Genomic DNA, 20,904 nt, shown 5'->3' on the forward strand with positions numbered 1-20,904 from the left:
TTACCTGCTTGTCCTGTTTGGCTGAGGTAACCGTTCTATGACCTGACTGATGGAACCACTCGTACCCAAATGAGAAGACTCCACAGGGTCTGAAATGTAATGGGATATTAGCACAGAAGACATTTGACACCAAATTTTAATACAAATTCAGAAATGTAGGTTAACACCAAACTAATCATGGGTCTCTGAAGGCTTACTGTACACTAGATAACAAACTAGACTTCCTTACACATAATCTCAACTGTACGTTTAAACCATTCTGCCTCAACAGGACCTTGAACACTGCAAAGGAGACCTGCTCACCTGACGCTTTCTTTTCTTTCAGATGTTCACTGAATGAGCTGTTACTGTCTCCTTGTTCTGCAGCAGTTTGTTCCGGATTTGACATAATATCCTAGAAAATACGAGTACATAAGATCCTCACAGTACACCAAGTAGTGCAAAAGGGACTTTTGTGTGTGTGTGTGTGTGTGTGTGTGTGTGTGTGTGTGTGTGTGAACGCGCTGGTTTTATTTTATTTTTCCACCAACTTTATCCAAAAGATAATGACCAACTAAACAGGTTAGTTTTCTGGTTAGTTTGGTTTAGGGGTCGGAGAAAAATGAGTACTCAACTCTGTTCAAACATTTTCGAACACCATCACTCACTCACCAACACCGGGTTCTCTTTGTGCATCTGCAGATTAGGAAGGTGTCGAGATAGCACGCTGAAGTGAGAACCTGCATCTTCTTCCAGAGCCTGGCTTTCAGGCTGAGAATCTTCTATTATCAGGCAAGGAGTGTCTTGCTGAGAGAAATCTGAATCCAATTGACTTCCAGTAGGGTCCATCTGCTCCCCTGGAATGGAATAACAAAAGATCAGTTCCGAGAGTAACCCTACTGAGCCCTCCTCACACAATCTGAGACTAAATAAATGGGCGGAAGTGTGAGAGCGAGAAAGGGGCCATTCTAAGGCTCCTCTGAGTAGCCCACATTTCCAATTGCTCTTAGTACTTTCTCAGCTACCTCCCCGGCCTTCGGTTCTCGGTTATTTACCACTGAGCCTCTGGATCCTTCGATCCCTCCCTCCCTCCTTTCTCTTCACCTTCCCTCAGACACCCTTCCTTCCTCACCTCTTCTCCCCGCCCCTTTCCATCCCCCACACAACTCTCCCCGCGTTCTGTTGCCACTGAGCCCGGGGAAGACCTCTTCGTAACCCCGGCGGGCGGGAAACCCACGGCCCTCACGCGGCCTCAGGACCACCGCGGTGGCTGCCTCCCCACCCCCTCCCCGGGCCCTCCAACCCCGTCCCCGTCACCGCCGCCATGCTTGCCACCCCGCCCCCTCCGGGCGGCCAGCCCTTCAAGCCCGCCAGCCCGGTCTCCGCAGCCAGCTCGCTCAGCTTCCCTTGCAGCACTACCTGGCATCCCGGCGGGAGGTCCCTCGCGCTGGATCTAGAGGTCTCTGCACGCTGCCCAGGCCCCTCCAGGTCGATCCCCAGGTCGCCACTGTCGCCACCGCCGCCACTGGCCGCGAGCTCCCCCTTTTCCCGTCACGTCACGCAGTATCAGGCCGCCCATTCGCTGATGTTGTCTGCCACTCAGGAAATTCTATGGATGATAGGTGGCTGAGGAGAAGTGCCCGCCCCTCGCGTAAGAAAAGGAACACGGCGGCGCGTTTCCATGGTAGCATGGACGTCGCAGGCCCTCCCCCTAATACAGCCAGAATGACAGTATCCTTGAACCAAAGGGACATTAAGAGGACATGAAATAAATACCCCTGCCTGAAGGTCGGGGGTACTCACTACTCACACTTGAGGGTTTCGCCCCTTCACTGACTTCCATGAAAAAGGATACTGGCTTTTGAAAGAAAGGGCAAAGAGGAGAATTGAGGATAGCTAGTATTTCTCAGATGGTGAAATGAAAGAGACAAGAATCTATGGGGTTTGCCAGTGTCGATCAGGTTCCCTTCAGTACACCCCTGCCTGATTTAAGGGCCTCCATTTTCCCACTCTATGTCTCTGGCAGTTTTGATTTTGTTGTTGTTGTTTTTACATTGTCTTCTTGTTCCCACTCCCTTTCAAGCTTCCTATTTGTGTATCTCTGCCCTTTCTTTTACGGGATTGCAGCAGCCCCAGACGCTTTGCACCTCCCATTGAAAGAATTGAGCATTGTAATTCTCAAACTAGTAGCAAAGAGAACAGCTGTCACCCCTACTAACTCAATGACCTAAAGGATCCAGGCCCAGAGATTTAATTATCCTAATTATGGTGTCAGGGTCTTATAAAGGGTGTGGCAGCTGTGACAACTATTAATGAACTGAGCCCAAGATACATACGTGGTTTCATTGTCATTTTAATTTAAATAGCCATTGGATCTGGGCTGGAATTCTAACCTAGCAGCTGTCAGCAGGGAAAGCACCTAGCACAGTGCCAAGGAGATACATAGAAGGCATTAAAATGGAGGTAGTTTTCTCTACTCCAGACTCAGAGTTATTTAGGCACAGTCCATACATGGTTCTCAGCTTCTATAAATGCCCAGTTTAGCACTTGAAATAAGCTAAGCTTAGAGAGGCGCATCCTACCAGCCAATCTTCTCTTTGCTGCTATAAATTGCAGTGATCATATTTTCCTAACCCAAAAATCAAAGCATGCTGTTTTCATATACATTACTTGTGGGAACAAAAGGATCAGCTTAAATGAAACTGTTCTGAAAAACTGAGGATCTATTATTATTATGACTAAAATTCCAGTCCTGGAATGTTTTACAAGTGGAGCAAAAATGACCCAAATCACAGAGACACATCTCACTTCTTAACCCTAAACTCATTCATGGTTGACTCCTGTGTTTCTCTACTGAGTACTAGACATCAAACCAATGCAATCAAAAAACACCTCAAGCCGACATCAACCAGAGCAGAGCACTAGGTGTATCAGTCTGCTTAGCGTGAGAGGGAGGAGGCGAAGTAGGTCTAAGACTAGGCAGACTAGGGCTGGGGATTGGCTCAGTGGTAGAGCACTTGCCTAGCAAGCGCAAGGCCCTGGGTTCGGTTCCCAGCTCCAAAAAAAAAAAAAAGACTAGGCAGACTAATGCTGATTCCCACAGAACCCTCCTCAGGGACACCATGCTGTCATTCTCCCCAACTTTGTGCTGCATCTCTCCTTACCCTAGTGAGATATAAATACCCAGGTCTTTCTATTTATTTTGATGTTTAAAAACAATATGTCTGTCAAAACTCATGAAACTAAGCACTGGAAAGAGCAAGGCTTTCTCTTCCAGAGAACCCAGGTTCTATTCCCACCACCCACATAGTGGCTCACAACCCCCTGTGACTGCAGGTCCGGGGAATCCCACCTTCTCATCTGGCCTTGATGGGCACTGCATAGACATACAAACATACATACATACATACATACATACATACACACACACATACATACATACATACATACATGCAAGCAAAAGCCCATACAAACCAAATAAAAATAATTCCTAAAGAAAGTTCAACTCATAAAACTAAGAAGAGCACATTAAATTAAGATTAAAAGTAAATGAACCTAAGCCATTCCCACTACTAACTAAATCAAGAGGTTTTTAAAAACAAAACTACTGGGAAGAAAAACTGTGAACTTTTTGTTAGGCAGTGTGATGATTTAGTCATTGAGTTATCCAAGAAGACAAGAAAATACAGGCAGGATGGTGACCTCCTGGGCTCTAACCGACTATGCCTAGGTGATTCCACCTAGGTGACCCCAGCTTTAATGCCCCTGCAAAGAAGCATCAGCACCTCCATTTGCAGCTTCACCTCTACTCCCCCCCTAAAGCCCTCCCTGAGAAGAAAATTTCACAAGACCCTCTGTTACCTTGCTTTAAGGTTCAACATGCTTCGTTGTCAGAAAATGTTTCTCCTGATTAACCCACCTAAATCCTTTCCTCTGAAGTTTAAAACCATTTATTCTCAGGTTGTCTCTAATATCTTCAAAACCTACAGAGAATCTCATCAAGCTAGGATCACCCCACTGGTTCCCACAATTCAGTAATAAATTTCAACCAATCAAACAACAAAAAATAAATGTGATATGACTTAGTTTGCCAAGTCTTTTTCTCTTGTTTCCTTACAGATTTCTCCAAACAAAGCACCCCAGCCAGCTTAACCCACACCGACCAGCCTTTAAATATGCTAAATGGTTACCCATCGGAAGCATAGCTTTGGACCTCGGTGGCAGGAAACTCCACTGAGGATCTGAGAAGTATTTAATTTAATAAATAAGAACATAATTCCAGGACTGGAAAGATGGCTCAGCGGTTAAGAGCACTGACTGCTCTTCTAGAGGTCCTGAGTTCAAATCCCAGCAACCCCATGGTGGCTCACAACCATCTGCAGTGGGATCTGATGCCCTCTTCTGGTGTGTCTGAAGACAGCTACAATGTACTTATATATAATAAATAAATAAATCTTTAAAAAACAAAAACACACAATCCCAGGATAGCTAAAACTATCCTCAACAATAAAAGGATTTCCGGGGGAATCACTATACCTGAACTCAAGCAGTATTACAGAGCAATAGCGATAAAAACTGCATGGTATTGGTACAGACACAGACAGATAGACCAGTGGGATAGAATTAAAGACCCAGAAATGAACCCACACACCTATGGTCACTTGATTTTTGACAAAGGAGCCAAAACCATCCAATGGAAAAAAGATAGCATTTTCAGCAAATGGTGCTGGTTCAACTGGAGGTCAGCACATGAAGATTGCAGATCGATCCATTCTTATCACCCTGTACAAAGCGTAAGTCCAAGTGGATCAAGGACCTCCACATCAAACCAGATACACTCAAACTAATAGAAGAAAAAGTGGGGAAGAATCTCGAACACATGGGCACTGGAGAAAATTTCCTGAACAAAACACCAATGGTTTATGCTCTAAGATCAAGAATCGACAAATGGGATCTCATAAATCTACAAAGCTTCTGTAAGGCAAAGGACACTGTTGTTAGGACAAAATGGCAACCAACAGATTGGGAAAAGATCTTTACCAATTCTACAACTGATAGAGGGCTTATATCCAAAATATACAAAGAACTCACGAAGTTAGACTGCAGGGAGACAAATAATCCTATTAAAAAATGGGGTTCAGAGGTAAACAAAGAATTCACAGCTGAGGAATGCTGAATGGCTGAGAAGCACCTAAAGAAATGTTCAACATCTTTAGTCATAAGGGAAATGCAGATCAAAACAACCCTGAGATTTCACCTCACACCAGTGAGAATGACTAAGATCAAAAACTCAGGTGACAGCAGATGCTGGCAAGGATGTGGAGAAAGAGGAACACTCCTCCATTGTTGGTGGGATTGCAAGCTGGTACAACCATGCTGGAAATAAGTCTGGAGGTTCCTCAGAAAATTGGACATTGTACTACCTGAGGACCCAGCTATACCTCTCTTGGGCATATACCCAAAAGAAGCTCCAACATACAACAAAGACACATGATCCACTATGTTCATAGCAGCCTTATTTATAATAGCCAGAAGCTGGAAAGAACCCAGATGCCCTTCAACAGAGGAATGGATACAGAAAATGTGGTACATCTACACAATGGAATACTACTCAGCTATCAAAAACAATGACTTTATAAAATTCATACGCAAATGGATGGAACTGGAAAATATCATCCTGAGTGAGGTAACCCAATCACAGAAAAACACACATGGTATGCACTCATTGATAAGTGGATATTAACCCAAATGCTTGAACTACTCTAGATGCACAGAACACATGAAACTCAAGAAGGATGACCAAAATGCAGATGCTTCACTCCTTCTTTAAAAGGGGAACAAGAATACCCTTGGGAGGGGATAGGGAGGCCCAGTTTAGGACAGAGACTGAAGGAACACCCATTCAGAACCTGCCCCACATGTGGCCCATACATATACAGCCACCAAACTAGATAAGATGGATGAAGCAAACAGGTGCAGGCTGACAGGAACCAGATGTAGATCTCTCCTGAGAGACACAGCCAGAATATGGCAAATACATAGGTGAATGCCAGCAACAAACCACTGAACTGAGAACGGGACCCCCTTTGAAGGAATCAGATTAAGGACTGAAAGAGCTTGAAGGGGCTTGAGACCTCATATGAACAACAATGTCAACCAACCAGAGCTTCCAGGGACTAAGCCACTACCCAAAGACTATACATGGACTGACCCTGGGCTCCAACTCATAGGTAGCAATGAATAGCCTAGTAGGGGCACCAGTGGAAGGGGAAGCCCTTGTTGCGAGGAGGGCGGTAAGGGGGGAGAGGGAGGGGAACACCCACATAGAAGGGGAAGGGGGAAGGGTTAGGGGGGATGTTGGCCTGGAAACCGAGAAAGGGAATAACATTTGAAATGTAAATAAGAAATACTCAATTTAATAAAGATGGGAGAAAAAAAAGAACACAATCATACATCCCCTTTAAGCTTTGATGGTAAAGTATTCCGAGCATATTTATAATTTTTTTTTCTTTTTCTTTTTTTCGGAGCTGGGGACCGAACCCAGGGCCTTGCGCTTGCTAGGCAAGCGCTCTACCGCTGAGCTAAATCCCCAACCCCGCATATTTATAATTAACCACCATTGGTTCTAACCCTTAAGCTGCATTCTGTTGTGTTTGAACCTACAAAAGCATGGCCAATCACATACCAGTGTTATAATTGGTAGCATCTATTACTATATATCATGGGGTAGATACTGTGCTGCTTAACAGGACCTCACCTAATAGCATCATTCTCTGTGAGAGGTGCAGATGAGCAGACCAAGGCTTATGGACATGAAAAATTAAATAAACAAATCGTGCAAGGTCGTGCTGGAGAGATGGCTCAGCAGTTAAGAGCACTGATTGGTCTTCCAGAGGTCTGGAGTTCAAATCCCAGCAAGCACACAATGACTCACAACCATCTGTAATCAGAACTGATGCCCTCTTCTGGTGTGTCTGAAGATAGCAACAGTGTGTTTATAAATAAAATAAATAAATCTTTAAAAAAAATAAATCGTGCAAGGTCTCCGAGGTAATAAGAGTTCCCATTTGAACCCAGTCTGCATAACTAAAGATGTTAGCAGTGACAAATTGCCCAATGGTTAATGCAGCACTTTTGTTTGGCTTCAGAATGTTTTTTCTGCCCAATGCTGATCATAAGTATTGCCAACAGTCCAGAAACTCGTAATTAAATAACATGGAGAAAGCAGGAGAAACTGAGACACTGTCAACACCAAGTCCTCGGAAGAAGCTAAGACAACAAAAAGGTGACAGCGAGAGCAAGATGGGAAGTGAGGCTGCTGAGGTCATTTATGAACCGGGCTAAACTATTCCAGGGCAATCCTACCAACGCCTGAGAGCCTGACAACAGACTCTGCCCAGGCAGCATGGCTTCGCCCTCCTCAACTTCTCTGTCAGTATTTTTCATTTAAAAACTATTTTAATTTAAAATAATTTAATTAAAAAGTTATTTGCTGGACGAGGTAGGACACACCTCTCATCTCAGTACCTGGTAGGCAGAGGCAGGAAGATGTCTCTGAGTTCGAAGCCAGTGTAGTCAAATTAGTGAATTCCAGGCCAGTCAGGGCTACAGAAAAGCTCTGTCTTTTTTTGGGGGGGGGTTCTTTTTTCCGGAGCTGGGGACCGAACCCAGGGCCTTGTGCTTCCTAGGCAAGTGCTCTACCACTGAGCTAAATCCCCAACCCCAGAAAAGCTCTGTCTTAAAACACGAACAAACAACAAATTAATTTAAGAAATTACAAAATCATTAGAAGCAATATGGCAAAATGTTCCTGTGTTGAGCTAGGCAGAATGTTCATGAGTACATGCAACATTTGTGTTTCTTTATTATCATATATATATAGCTAGAACAGTAGGAGGAGGGCTATGAGTTCCAGGCTAACCTAGGCTACAGAGTGACACCTTGCACCACCCACCCGCAAATACTGCAGCATGAACATTTATTATTTTAACCATTACTGCTTGGTTGTACTCGTTCATTGATCGGATTTCTTTTTTTCCTTCAAGATAGTCACACTGTGTAGTCAAGGCTGGCCTGGGACTCTGTGTGTAAACCAGGCTAACTTCAAAGTTGTGGCAATCTTCATGCTTCTGCCTCCTGAGTGGAATTAAAGTTATGGACCGCCACCATGAACATTTTGACTTTTTGTAAGCACACAGCTTGGCAGCATTGGATACAGTCACATTGGGAGCTACGATCATCTTCATCTCTGTGTTCTTTATCTTTACGACTGTCCATATTAAATATTAACTCCTCATCCTTCTCTCCAGAAAACCCAGGTAATCAACATTCTAATCTCTGACTGTAAGAGTTTTCAGACTGTAGATACCCTTTGTGTCTGATCTGGCTTATTTCACTTAACACAATATCATCAAGGCAATTCATGGTGTAGTTTGGCAAAATTTCCTACTCCTTCTCCTCCTCTTCCTTCCTTCCTTCCTTTCTTCTTTTTTTTTTTTTTTTTTTTAGTTTAGACTGGCCTCAACTTTGAACTCCTGATCTCCCAAGCACTGGGAGTAGTGACACAAGCGCTTAGTGGCAGTACTGTGCCTGGTTTCCAAGCACAAGTTTAGCTGGGATGAGCTACAGTTTTCTCCCCTTCCATTGTGTGTGCATAGCAAGTCACATGGTCTAGGATTGTGTCCTATTTCCCATCTCCTCCCCAGCCCCTTCTCTCCGCTGAGTGACATCCATTCTGCAGAGTCTTTGGATCTCAAATGCTGATATGCAGGGCCAGGAAGCAGGTCAATGGCGGAGTGCTTGCCTAGCACATGTAACTCCTGAGCACAGTCCCTAGCACCTTGTTTTAGTTAGGGTTTCACTGCTGTGAAAAGCCACAGGATGGCCAAGGCAACTCTTATAAAGGATGACATTTAATTGGGGCTGGCTTACAGGTATAGAGGTTCAGTCCATTATCAAGGCAGGAAGCATGGCAGTGTCTAGGCAGGCATGGTGCTGGAAGAGCTGAGAGTTCTACATCTTGATCCAAAGGCAACTAGGAAGAGGGTCTCGAAGCCCACTCCCCGCACGGCGGTGAAACACTTCCTCCAAAAAGACCACTCCTACTTCAACGAGATCACACTTCCTAATAGTGCCACTCCCTTGGCCAAGTATATTCAAACCACCATGATGACCTCAAACTTTTCATCCTCCTACCTCCACCTCCAGAATGCAGAAATTACAAGGTTTTGCTACCACGTCCAGTTTAGAGAAGTCTTTCGATAAGGAAAAACAAAAACAAAACAACAACAAAACACAATAAAACAAAATTAGCCATATAGTGGTGTACACCCCTAGTACTCAAGACAAAAGAAAAGGAAGGTTACTCATATCTTCAAGCTTGGTGGCAAGTGCCCTTACCTTACAACAGGGTAAATGCTTTTACCATTTTTTAAAATTTACTATATATAAGTACACTGTAGCTGTCTTCAGACACACCAGAAGAGGGCATCAGATCCCATTACAGATGGTTGTGAGCCACCATGTGGTTGCTGGGAATTGAACTCAGGACCTCTGGAAGAGCAGTCAGTGCTCTTAACCACTGAGCCATCTCTCCAGCCCCTGCTTTTACTGGCAAAGGTTACTCTGAGTTGGACAGAGCTAGAAAGCAGTGATAGGTCTTGCCCAAGCTCGTGAGTGTGCACTGCAGGGTGTCTGGTGGACATGGCAGAGGACAAAGTGCTCAGCTTCTGTCGGAAGTTCAGGCTCACATCCATTAACTTCTATCTACCTACATGCGAGGGGCTGTGTTTACTCCATGCAGGGGTAGAGAGGGGATGAAGTAAAAGGCATCTTCAAGACACTTACAAACTATAAGAAACATGAAACCAAGCTTGAAGATATGAGTTCAATTCCCGGGTCTATATGGTAGGAGAGAAAAGACTCCGCAGATGACCTCCATCTGGGCACTATGGTACTTGCATGCACCTCCTATACAAGTAAATAAATAAAGTAATAAAAAAATTGAAGACATGTTTTTAAAGGGCTATATGAATTTTAAGAAGTCAAAACAAAAAAATTTAGAATAAGTAGTCACAGAGTTACTGTGTTCCACTTTACATTGCTTCCTTCTTGATGTCATCCAGGATTATTGTCCTACAGGCATATACACCATTTACACAAGTTACAACTTACTATCTTTATTCCATACTGTTCTCCCATGTTCCAAACTGAAATCTGTTACTCCTTACTCAGTTCCTTCATTTGGATGTCCAGTTGATACATCGAAGCGAACATGCTTAAACCAAACTCATCCACTACTAATGTGCTCTACCAGGCAATGCTAGCTTTGTCCTTTCAGATGCTTTTGTTTTAATTGGTGGAAGACTGTTATTATGTTGTTGTTGTGGATTTTGTTTTGCTTTGTAAGTTTCTGTCTGATTTTTGTTGTTTTGTGTTTGTTTGTTTGCTTGCTTGTTTTTGAGAAAAGTTCTGATATAAAGCCTGGTCAGGTTGAAACTCACTGAGTAACCTCAGCTGGCCCTAAACTTTTGTTGCTCCACTGGCCTCAGTCTCCTAAATTCTGAGATTACAGTTGTGTGTCACTACATCCAGTTTAGACCTGTGTGTGTGTGTGTGTGTGTGTGTGTGTGTGTGTGTGTAAGACAGGGTCTCATGGAACTAGCCTCAAAGTCACTATCTTGCTAAGGCTGCCTTTGAACACTTTACCCTCCTATCTTTACCTCCTGAGTGTGAAGATTACAGGTACAGCCTGGCAATGGTGGCACATGCCTTTAATTCCAGCACTCAGGAGGCAGAGCCAGGTGAAGTTCTGAGTTCGAGACCAGCCTAACCTACAGAGTGAGTTACAGCCAGACCTTGTTCCACAAAAAAACAAAAACAAAAACAAAATAAAAACCCAAAAAATCCACTAAGCAATTAAAAGCACTGACTGCTCTTCCAGAGGTCCTGAGTTCAGTTCCCAGCAACCACATAGTGGCTCATAACCATCTGTAATGGGATCCGATGCCCTCTCTGGTGTGTCTGAAGACAGTGACAATGTATATATACACTAAAATAAATAAATAAATATTTAAAAAAACAAAAGAGCAGGAGTGTCTCCATAATATTAAAAAAGAAGGGGTGGGTGAAAAAATATTAAGAAGGAAAGAGAGAGAGAGAGAGAGAGAGAGAAGGTTTTATAGGCATGAATCTGATTCAGATCCTTTTTTAAAGGAATTTTAAAAAGATACATTTATTTTATTTTGTGTATATGAATGTTTTGCCTGCATGTATATATCTAGGAGGCCAAACAAGTAGATCAAATTTTCTAGAACTAGAGTTTACAGGAGTTGTAAGCCACCATGTTGGTGTTGGGAACGGAACCTGGGTCCTCTGCAAGAGCAACAAATGCTCTTAACCCACGAGACCACTCTCCAATTACTTTTTGGTCCTTCATTAAGCTTTTATCGTTTCTCCTTCATTAATCGTTTATTCATTTTACCTCCCAATCCCACTGTTTTATTTACCTGTATGTGTGTGAGAAAGAGGGCTGCATTTGTGCACGCATCAGATCCCTTGCAGCTGAAGTTACAGGCAGTCGAGAGCCTGACCTCAGTGCTGGGAACCCAACTCCGTCCTCCAGAAGAGCATCGATCTGAGCCACGCTGAGCCCCCAGAGCCATTATTTTCCAAAGAACGTTTTTAAAGTAACTCATTACTTACAATCCAACTCAGCCACTATCAATAAAGACCCTATACATGTCTTTTGAAGTCCTGGAAATTAAACCCAGGTCAGTGACAAAGTGTATCTGCCACTGAGATACACCTTCAGCCCTAAATATCCATTCTTTTTTTTTTTTTGGTTCTTTTTTTCGGAGCTGGGGACTGAACCCAGGGCCTTGCGCTTCCTAGGCAAGCGCTCTACCATTGAGCTAAATCCCCAACCCCCTAAATATCCATTCTTATTTCATCTATATCCCCACTTATTACTTCCAAGCTGGCTATTCCCAAGCAAATTCCATAGGTCATATAATTTCATTGTAAACATTGTTTTGTGTACGTAAAATGCCATCTAAACAAAAGGCCATCATTAACACACCCGATAATGATTAATAATAGCTTAACCTTACCAGGTACTTAGTGTTCAACTTTGAAAAAAAAAAAAATAGAGCTGGAGTTCATTAACAGACATTTTGGAAGTTGGAGAAATAGCTAGGAACACTTGCTGGCTTGAGGAGAACCTAGATAGGAGCTGCTGGCCAGCTAGTCTAGCTAAACCATCAAGCTCCAGGTTCAGTGAAAGACCTTGTCTCAAAGAAATAAGATGGAGAGTGATAGAGGAAGACAGCCATGTTAACCTAGGCCTCTGTGCTCCACCTCATACATACAAAAATACTAAATGAGTAACTTAATTAAATAAGAATACAGGACTAGGGGTTGGGGATTTAGCTCAGTGGTAGAGCGCTTGCCTAGCAAGCGCAAGGCCCCAAGGTTCGGTCCCCAGCTCTGAAAAAAAAAAAAAAAAAAAAAAAAGAATACAGGACTATAAAAAGAGACATATCTAGGAAAATATAAAGCATACCCAAGAGCATGGACGTGGGTAACCCCTCCCCTCTGCGTGTGTGTGTGTGTGTGTGTGTGTGTGTGTGTGTGTGTGTCTCCCTCAACATTCTTTTAGTATTTTATCTGTGTGTTTTGCCTTTTGCTTGCAAAGATGTATTTGCCACGTGCAAGCCTGATGCCTGCTAAGGTCAGAAGAGGCTGTTGGATGCCCTGGAACTAGTGTTCCAGACAATTGTGAAGCACCATTAGGTGCTGGAAATTGAACTGAGGTGATCTACAAAAGCAACAAGTGCTCTTAAGCCCAGACGTAGGCTTCTCAAAAGAAAGCTGCCTATGTTCAATTTTCTTCACTTCACGATTTGTTTCCTAATTCCAAATGAAGTGAACACTGGACTATGTGTTATTTATTTATCTCTTTTAATCTGTAAGTGTTCCTTGTTGTTTCTTTTTCTCCTTGTGGGGATAAATATCAAACCTAGAGCTTAGCAAGTTCTCTACTACTGAGCTGCACTCCAGCCCATTGTTTTCTTACTTTTTTAAAACATTCTTTTAAATTTTTAATTGCATTTATTTAACTTATGTGTATTTTGAGGTGAGAACCTATGCATGTCATGGTGCATGTGTAAAGGCCAGAGGACAGCTTATAGGAGTCTCTCCATCCAGTATGTGCACACCAGAGATCAAACAAAAGTCACCAGGCTTGGAGACAGGTTCCTCTGCCCACATAATCATTTCGCCTGCCCCCCTCCCAATTTCCTATAATATACCTACTTCTGTAATGAAATAATGTCATTTATTTTATAAGATTTACCACAAAATAAATTACCACTAATTAGGCTTTCTAATTATCTTTTCTGTTTGTTCGTTTGAAACAGGGTCTCAATATATATAGCTCTGTCTGGTCCAGAATTTGCTGTGTAGACTAAGTTGGCCTTGAACTCACAGAGATCATCTTGCCCCCCTGTCTCTGCCTCTACCAGGCCTGGTGCTCACTTAACCTTTTGACATACTGATCCCTCTGACATATTTTATAATTGACTCATGATGGTTATTTCCTGATACCCCTTCCCACAATGCAAGCTCTAAAAAATAGGACCTTTGTACGTTCCATTTGCTAGCACACAGAGAGCTCATCAATGTGGGGAAAGTGGGTGGCTTCCAAGCATTGTGCTAAACATAATTATACCTCCATATAAAGTACTATATTTAATTATGGTTTTTAATTAATTATTTTTATATGAGGAGCTTATCTGCATGTATGCCTGTGCACCATGTGTGTGCCTAGTGCCTGCAGAGGCCAGAAGTCATGGATCCCCTAGGACTAGAGTTACAGACAGTTATGGTTTATAGAAGGCTCTCTGTGAGTTTAAGGCAAGTCTGGTCTATACAGTGAGCTCCAGGCTAGTCTAACATACATAGTTAAACCCTTTCTCAAAAAACTTTTTTTCATTTATGTGTACGCATGTGTGTATCTGTGTAAATGTGTGCCATATTTATGTGTGCGCCCTCAAAAGTTGAAGGAGAGCATTGAATATCCTGAAGCTAGAGTTACAGTTATGAGCCATGCAATGCGGGGTTCTGGGAACTGAACCTGGGTCCTCTGCAAGAGCATCAAGTGCTCTTAATGGTCGGGCCATCTCTGTAGTTCTTATTATTATAATCCTAATGACTAATATAAAAACAACTTTGAATTTTATGTGTTAGCATGTCTGCATGTATGTAGATATATGCCACGGCATACATGCAGACGTCAGGAATTGGTTCTCTCCTTCAACCAAGAATTCCTGGGGTCGGACTCAGGTTGTCAGACTCACACAGCAAGCACTTTATATTTTTTTTCCCTTCTCCTTTTCTTTTTTGTTTTGTTGATACAGGGTTTCTCTGTGTAGCCCTGGCTGCCTCTGCTGGGTGGCACATGCTGGGACTAAAGGCATGTGCCACCCAGCTCAGCTAAAACAGCAAGCACTTTTAATCACTGACCCATCTCACCACCCGCTATGGTGATGACTTCACAGATGAAGCTAAGGCACAGAGAAGGGAAGCACACAGTTAACAAGCAGGAAGTCAGTTTCACAGAAGGAGCCTTTGTTTAAATTATAATTGTGGAAGGAGACAAGGCCTTATTCCACAGATAAACTGAGAAGAAAGGCAAACACAACTAGATAAACCCTTTGATGAAAATTAAGGACAGAGCATACGAGGAAGAGGCACGGGCTGAACTGAGTGCCAAAAGGAGGGAGAGAAAGGGTTAGTGCGGGACAACCACAGGAGAGCTGCGAAGGGGAATCAGGCGTGCTCCCAAGTGTCTTCAATCCTGCTGCTGGTGGCAATCCCAGCATTCCAGAGGCAGAGGCAAACGGATCTCTGAGTTTGAGGCCAGCCTGGTTTACACAGTAAGTTCCAGGACAGCTAGGGCTACATAGGGGAACCCTGTGTATAAAAACCAAAAGAAAAGGAAAAGAAAAACGGGGAGGGGGGAGATCTTCAAAAAGTAACTGAGGTATTTTCAGTATTACAAGGATTTTGTAATACTGAAAGGAATGCCTTTTTCCATCCCAGGCATTCTGTGAAACATTTTATGAATACTCTGGGGAGGGCAGTCAGTGTATGTGTAAAATTTGGCTCACCAATCGGGACCTCAAGACTAAGTTACAGCAGACACATCACTTTGGCCACCACAGAGTCAGGCCCTGAAAGTGCCCTGTGGTACCAGACACCTTTCCTCAGACAAAAGAAGGGCTACAGCCAACCAGTTGGAAGGAGCCTGAAGTCTCAGCTTTAGAAAGGCAGAGAGGCTTAGGGAAGGGGGGAGGGTGGCTGGAGAATCCAAGTACGGACTGGGCTACTAAGCAAAACCCTGTTTGTGACAAAACAAAACTAAACAAAACCCATAAAGAAACAAAAGTTGGGTGGTGGTGTTGGGGGATGGCTCAGTGGTAAATTACTCAATATGCAAGCTCAAGAATTTAACTTTAGATATGCAGGACCCACACAATCCAAAGAGGGTAGGGTATGTCTTTAAACCCACAACACCTATGGTGGGATGGAGAGGCCCCAGAAACTTGAGGGCTAGCCTGGCATATGTTGCAGCAGCAACAGCCCCTATTTCAAACACGATAGAAGGTGAGAGAGCACACACAGACACAGAGTCGCCCTACCCTGGTGAAAGTGAGTATCATGTATGTGCTTGGAAGGGCTTATACGCTGTTGGTGGGAAAGTAAATTACCTAGCAACTGTGAAAATCAGTATGCAGATTCCCCCGAAATGAGATCATATGATCCTACACCACCCCTGTATGGAGAGAGGAAAGGAAAATGTCTTAATTGCTTCTCTTTCACAGTGCTCTAGAAGAGAAAGAGAAATTTAATGTTCTACCCATATGCTTATGTGAACAAGTCATAATTAGGACAATTATTCAGTAAATACTTATTATGGGTCTCCTCTGAGGGACAGACATAGGAATAAATACTAAGTTTCTCTTTAATCCCAGTACTGGGAAGGCAGAGGCAGGAGGATCTCTGTGAGTTTGAGGCCAGTCTGGTCTATATCTCAGAGTTATGTAATAAGACCCTGTCTTGAAAAACAAAAAACAAAAACAAAGCAAAGTTCAAGAGATTAACTCCTACCCTTTAGCGTTTGACTCCAGGCCTTACAGGTAATGTGTCTATTCGTGCTGGGAAGGTGACCCTGCGATTTGCAGGTATAGCTTATGATCATAGTATTTTTCCCCAGAGCCAAGGACAAACCCCTGACACAGCAACCTTGTAACCCGACACTCCCGCTCTGCTTCAAGAGTGCTTTGTGGGCAGAACCAAACCAGCACAGGGTGGGAATCTGAGCTCCTGCTGGATGTTCTGGTTGATAAGACCATGCAACCTCTCAGTGCAGGCTGAGAGGTTCTGCCCTAGGAGCTCAAACCCCAGGACAGCTACTGGCATTCACCAGGCTACAAGTTAGAGAGAGGCCGTTAACTTTCACGTCAGAGTTACCAGAACTGGCCTTGGTCTTATGGGGATTTTGAGTTTGGACTTGTGCATCTCTTTCCCACCAACATACATAGTCAGAGTGAGTCTAATTAATCAGAATAAAGCTCTGTTGTTCCCATGAAGACAACTTCAATATCTTAACTAGCAAGCATGAGGTTATGTTCAGAAAAGCCCCTTTTATCTTGCTTGATTTATCTAACATCTAAGTCATCATTGTGCTTTTAGTATCTGATAGAAGCTTGAGCTGCGAGTTCCCCAACGTGTGTGTGTGTGTGTGTGTGTGTCTGTGTGTGTGTCTGTGAGAGAGAGTGTGTGTGTGTATGTGTGTGTGTGTCTGTGTGTGTGTGTCTGTGTGTCTGAGAGAGAGAGAGAGAGAGAGAGGTGTGTGTGTGTGTGAGAGAGAGAGAGTGTGTGTGTGTGTGTGTGTGTGTGTGAGAGAGAGAGAGAGAGAGAGAGAGAGAGAGAGAGAGAGTGTGTTAGTAACTGTGCATGTGTCCATGTGTGTGAAGTTCAAAAATTAAACTCAGGTGTTGTTTCTGAGGACTTTGTTAGTTAGGGTTACTCTTTTTTTTTTTTTTTTTTTTTTTTTTTTCTTTTTTCGGAGCTGGGGACCGAACCCAGGGCCTTGCGCCCTAGGTAAGGGCTCTACCGCTGAGCTAAATCCCCAGCCCCGTTAGGGTTACTCTTGCAGTGAAGAATTCCATGACCAAAAGCAACTTGGGGGAGAGAGGGGTTTTGTTTTTGTTTTTCATTTACAGTTGCAAATCACAGCCCATCACTGAGGGAAGTCCAGCAGAAACCTAAACAGGGCAGGGACCTGGAGGCAACAGCTGAAGGAGAAGCCATGGGGGATGCTGCTCACTGGCTTGCTCAGCCTTCTTTCTTACCCAGCCCAGGGCCTCCTGCCCAGGAACAGCACCACCCACAGCAGGCTGAGCGTTGCAACAACTAAGACAACACACTACAGTCTTGCCCACCGAGAAATCTTATCAAGTCATTTTCTTAATTGAGAATCCTTTGCCCCAAACCACACTAGTTTGATGTCAAGACATAAAGCTAGCCAGAACAGGTTTCTTTTCTATCTTGCTGATTTGTTTGTTTTTAATTTATCAATCTAGTGTCTTTATCTGTGAGCATGTATGTCTATATGGCATGTGCAAATCTGGTGCCCATAGAGGCTAGAAAAGGGCATTGGTTCCCCTGAACATATGTTCAGCTCATAGTTGTGAGCATGTAGATGCTTTGAATTTAACTCTGGTTCTCTGAGTATTCAGTCTCCTGACCTTGGAGCCTTCTCTAAGTCCCAAGAACACCTTTTCTTTCTTTTTCTTTTTTTAAAGACAGTGTCTCCCCTGGGACACAGGGTTGTACAATTTAGTTAAGCTGGTTGGCCAGCAAAACCCAGTTATTCTCCTGTCTCTGCCTTCTTAAGTGCTGGGATTACAAGCATATATCACAAGCTTTTTATGTGGATTATAGAGGTTAAACGTCTGTTCTCATGCTTACACAGAAAACAGTTTATGGACTGAACTATCTCCCCAGCCCCTGGTTTTCGCTTTATGACCATGCCAGTGCATGCTTAAGGAAAAAGTCTGTACTGGTGTCTTCCTTTTGCACTAACAGACTTCTCTTCCAGTGGTGGGCCCTTAGAGATGCTTGACACCATTCAGTGGTCCTTCGATGTCCTAATTCAAAGGAATTAGTTATACCCAGAATCTGTTATGGGGAGTCCTACAGTTAAATAAAACACTAAAATGGGCAGTCACCTAGAACAACTGTACTATAGACAAGGCTGTACTGCATTCATGCAGATCACACTTTCCAACTATCCTTTGGGTGGGTCTTTGATTTGTTTTTTGCTTTGTCTTTACTCTATCTCACTCACTATGTAGTCCTGGCTGGCCTGGAACTTACTATGTAGATCAAGCTGGCCTTGAATTCGGAGATCTACCCACTTTTGCTGGGATTAAAGGCCTGCAGCCACCACACACCAATAGATGGGCCTTTGAGTAATATACTTTTACTATACGACTTCGGACATAGCAGGATTTTAAACAAGGACACAAAAGGCCTGTTACTTGGCTTTTATTTATTCATTTTGTGAGATGGGGTGGGTTATGCAGCATGGAGTAGCCTTCAGTGTGCTGTGTAACCAGGGATGAATGCCTGATCTTCCTGCTTCTAACTCCCAAGTATGGGGTTAACAGATGTGTGCCACCACCCTGCTCTTTTCCATTCAGCTTTCTAAGTGTTTCCCATGTGTTTCTTGTCATTATAAATTCTGGCACACAGGGTCTGGACACTGTTAAGAATGATTGTTGCTCTTGCAGAGGACCAGAGTTTGTCCCCAGCCATCTACACTAGGCAGCTCATGACCTCCTGTAATACCAGTTTTCTTTTAGCCTCCATGGCTACCCAAACCTTCATGCACCACAGAGGCACAGACATACAAAAATTAATTAATCGATTAATTAAAATCTGGACAAGCATGTTGGAGCATGCCATTGACTCAAGCACTTGGAAGGCAGAGACAGATAAATCTCTGAGTTCAAGCCCAGCCTAGTCTACAAAGTAAGTTCCATTCCAGTCAGCCAGGGCCACATAGGGAGACCCTGTTTCAAAAGAGAGAGAGCACATTGTGGAAATATGTGTATAATTTAAGACTTAAATATATATATATATATATATATTTTGTTGATGGAGTTTTGCTTGTTTGAGTTAGGGCCTCACTATGTAGCCTAGTCTAGCCTTGACTTTAGCAATCCTCCTGCGTCATCTACTAAGGGATTAGCAGACACACTCCACCACTACATCCAGCTTTTAAAATACTTTCTGGTACTGTAATGATGAAAATGGAAACATCACCCAGAAGAGGGTGATCAAGAGATACCTAGAGCCAATCTTTCTATGACCTTGTCTGCCTTGGGTGGTTATCCAGAACACACATGTGATTTTCAGCACCATTACAGTCTGCATTTGCAGCTGTAATTACTAAGACTTGATTCTAGCAGGGTCTGAAATCAGAGTCCTATTTCTGCTCCTACTGTCTCATCTGTGTGTGATTCCTCCTGTACCATTAACATCTATTGTTGAACCTCTGTTAGCCTTAATGGAAGCTGACTCTGTGCTTAATTGCTGCTGTCCCTTAGACAGAGACCCACAGCTAGTTAAAAGGCTCCTCTCTACAGTTGCTATGGAAACTGTCCCCTTGGTCTCCCCACACTCCATTCTGGCTCCCTGCCACATGTGCTACTCTTTATGATTTTAGTAAAGGCCTGCACATTTTTCCATGCCGTTTTCCAGATTCAGGTCTGCGACTGGCAGTGTGTGGGAAGAGGGACCCTACCATTTGATGTCCTGAGAGTACTGTTTTCTTATCTCTGCTGCAAAAAGGATTTTCATGGCATGTCCAAAGTATTTACAATATGGACTGGGCCAGGATTGCTGTGAGGTACTTAACAATCAGAACGTGGCTCACCGGTAGACTTGTGGTATCAGCTATTATAACCTTTCTATCCTTGTAAGGAGTGGGATTTGACATGTGTGCACATGTGAGTGTAAGAGGACATCCTGGAGTGTTGTCAGACACTCTTTACTTCTTTGTGCTATAGATACCAGGGTCGCTCATTGGCCTAGCTGGCCAGCAATATCCCAGGGATTCCTGTCTCTCTCTCCTACTCACCATCTCTGGGATTGCAAGTGCACACTACTGTGCCTGGCTCTTTTAAGGTTCTGAGAATCTGAACTCATGCTTGCCAGGGGAGTACTTTACCGGCTGAACCATCTCCGAAGCCTTTCTTCTCTGTTACCATCTCCAAAGTGCAAGGTAAATGGAAGAAAAAGCAAGTGTAACTGGAGCCTAAACACAGGCCTTCTGTGTGATGCACTCAACAGAATGACTCAGGGTAAGACCGACTGTAGTAGTGGAGACTCTTGAAGAATGGGGAATTAGGGGTACGGCAAGATGAGGAGAGGGGAGGGAGAAGAAGGAATAGAGAGAAGGCAAGAGAAAGACGGAGAATATTAATTCAGTTCTGAACAGTAATTACACAGTCTCCTAAATTTATCCACTGTGTCTACATCACTAATAGTTGGGAAGTCTTTCCTGGGTTTTACTCAAATCCTCCTTGCTGCAGTCTGAGCTCATTGCACTCAGCAAAGATGGAGACTCGCCAACCACTATCCTTGGAATAACTACTCTCCAGGGACTCAGGGTAGGAAAGGTCATCCTGTCCCCTCCAATTCTGCGCAGCCTGCTTGACCACGCCCAGAGCTCGGGCAAGGACAGGGAAACCCAGGTTGGTAACCTAGACCCTGGCAGGCAACAAAGGGGAAAAAAGATTCAGACAACGATAATAGCTTAGATGGAGACCACGATAGAAATTTATCTCCGAG

The 20,904-nt window shown here is 43.6% G+C and overlaps 1 protein-coding gene across 2 annotated transcripts in view; it reads right to left on the reverse strand.

Annotated features, from left to right (window-relative positions):
• The window catches only part of Tp53bp1 (tumor protein p53 binding protein 1), a 96,586-nt gene that overhangs the window by 68,735 nt on the left and 6,947 nt on the right, over window positions 1–20,904 (reverse strand). For both annotated transcript variants that reach the window (XM_032904048.1, XM_032904049.1), the window contains exons 2-5: window positions 1,399–1,588; window positions 652–836; window positions 304–394; window positions 5–89 (exon numbers count right to left, since the gene is read on the reverse strand). In XM_032904048.1, the coding sequence (XP_032759939.1) occupies window positions 5–89; window positions 304–394; window positions 652–836; window positions 1,399–1,405 (368 nt within the window). In that variant the 5' untranslated portion in view covers window positions 1,406–1,588. The remainder of the gene's footprint in view (window positions 1–4; window positions 90–303; window positions 395–651; window positions 837–1,398; window positions 1,589–20,904) is intronic.

This window comes from Rattus rattus, chromosome 5 (genome assembly GCF_011064425.1).
Source record: "Rattus rattus isolate New Zealand chromosome 5, Rrattus_CSIRO_v1, whole genome shotgun sequence".
NCBI lineage: Eukaryota > Metazoa > Chordata > Mammalia > Rodentia > Muridae > Rattus > Rattus rattus.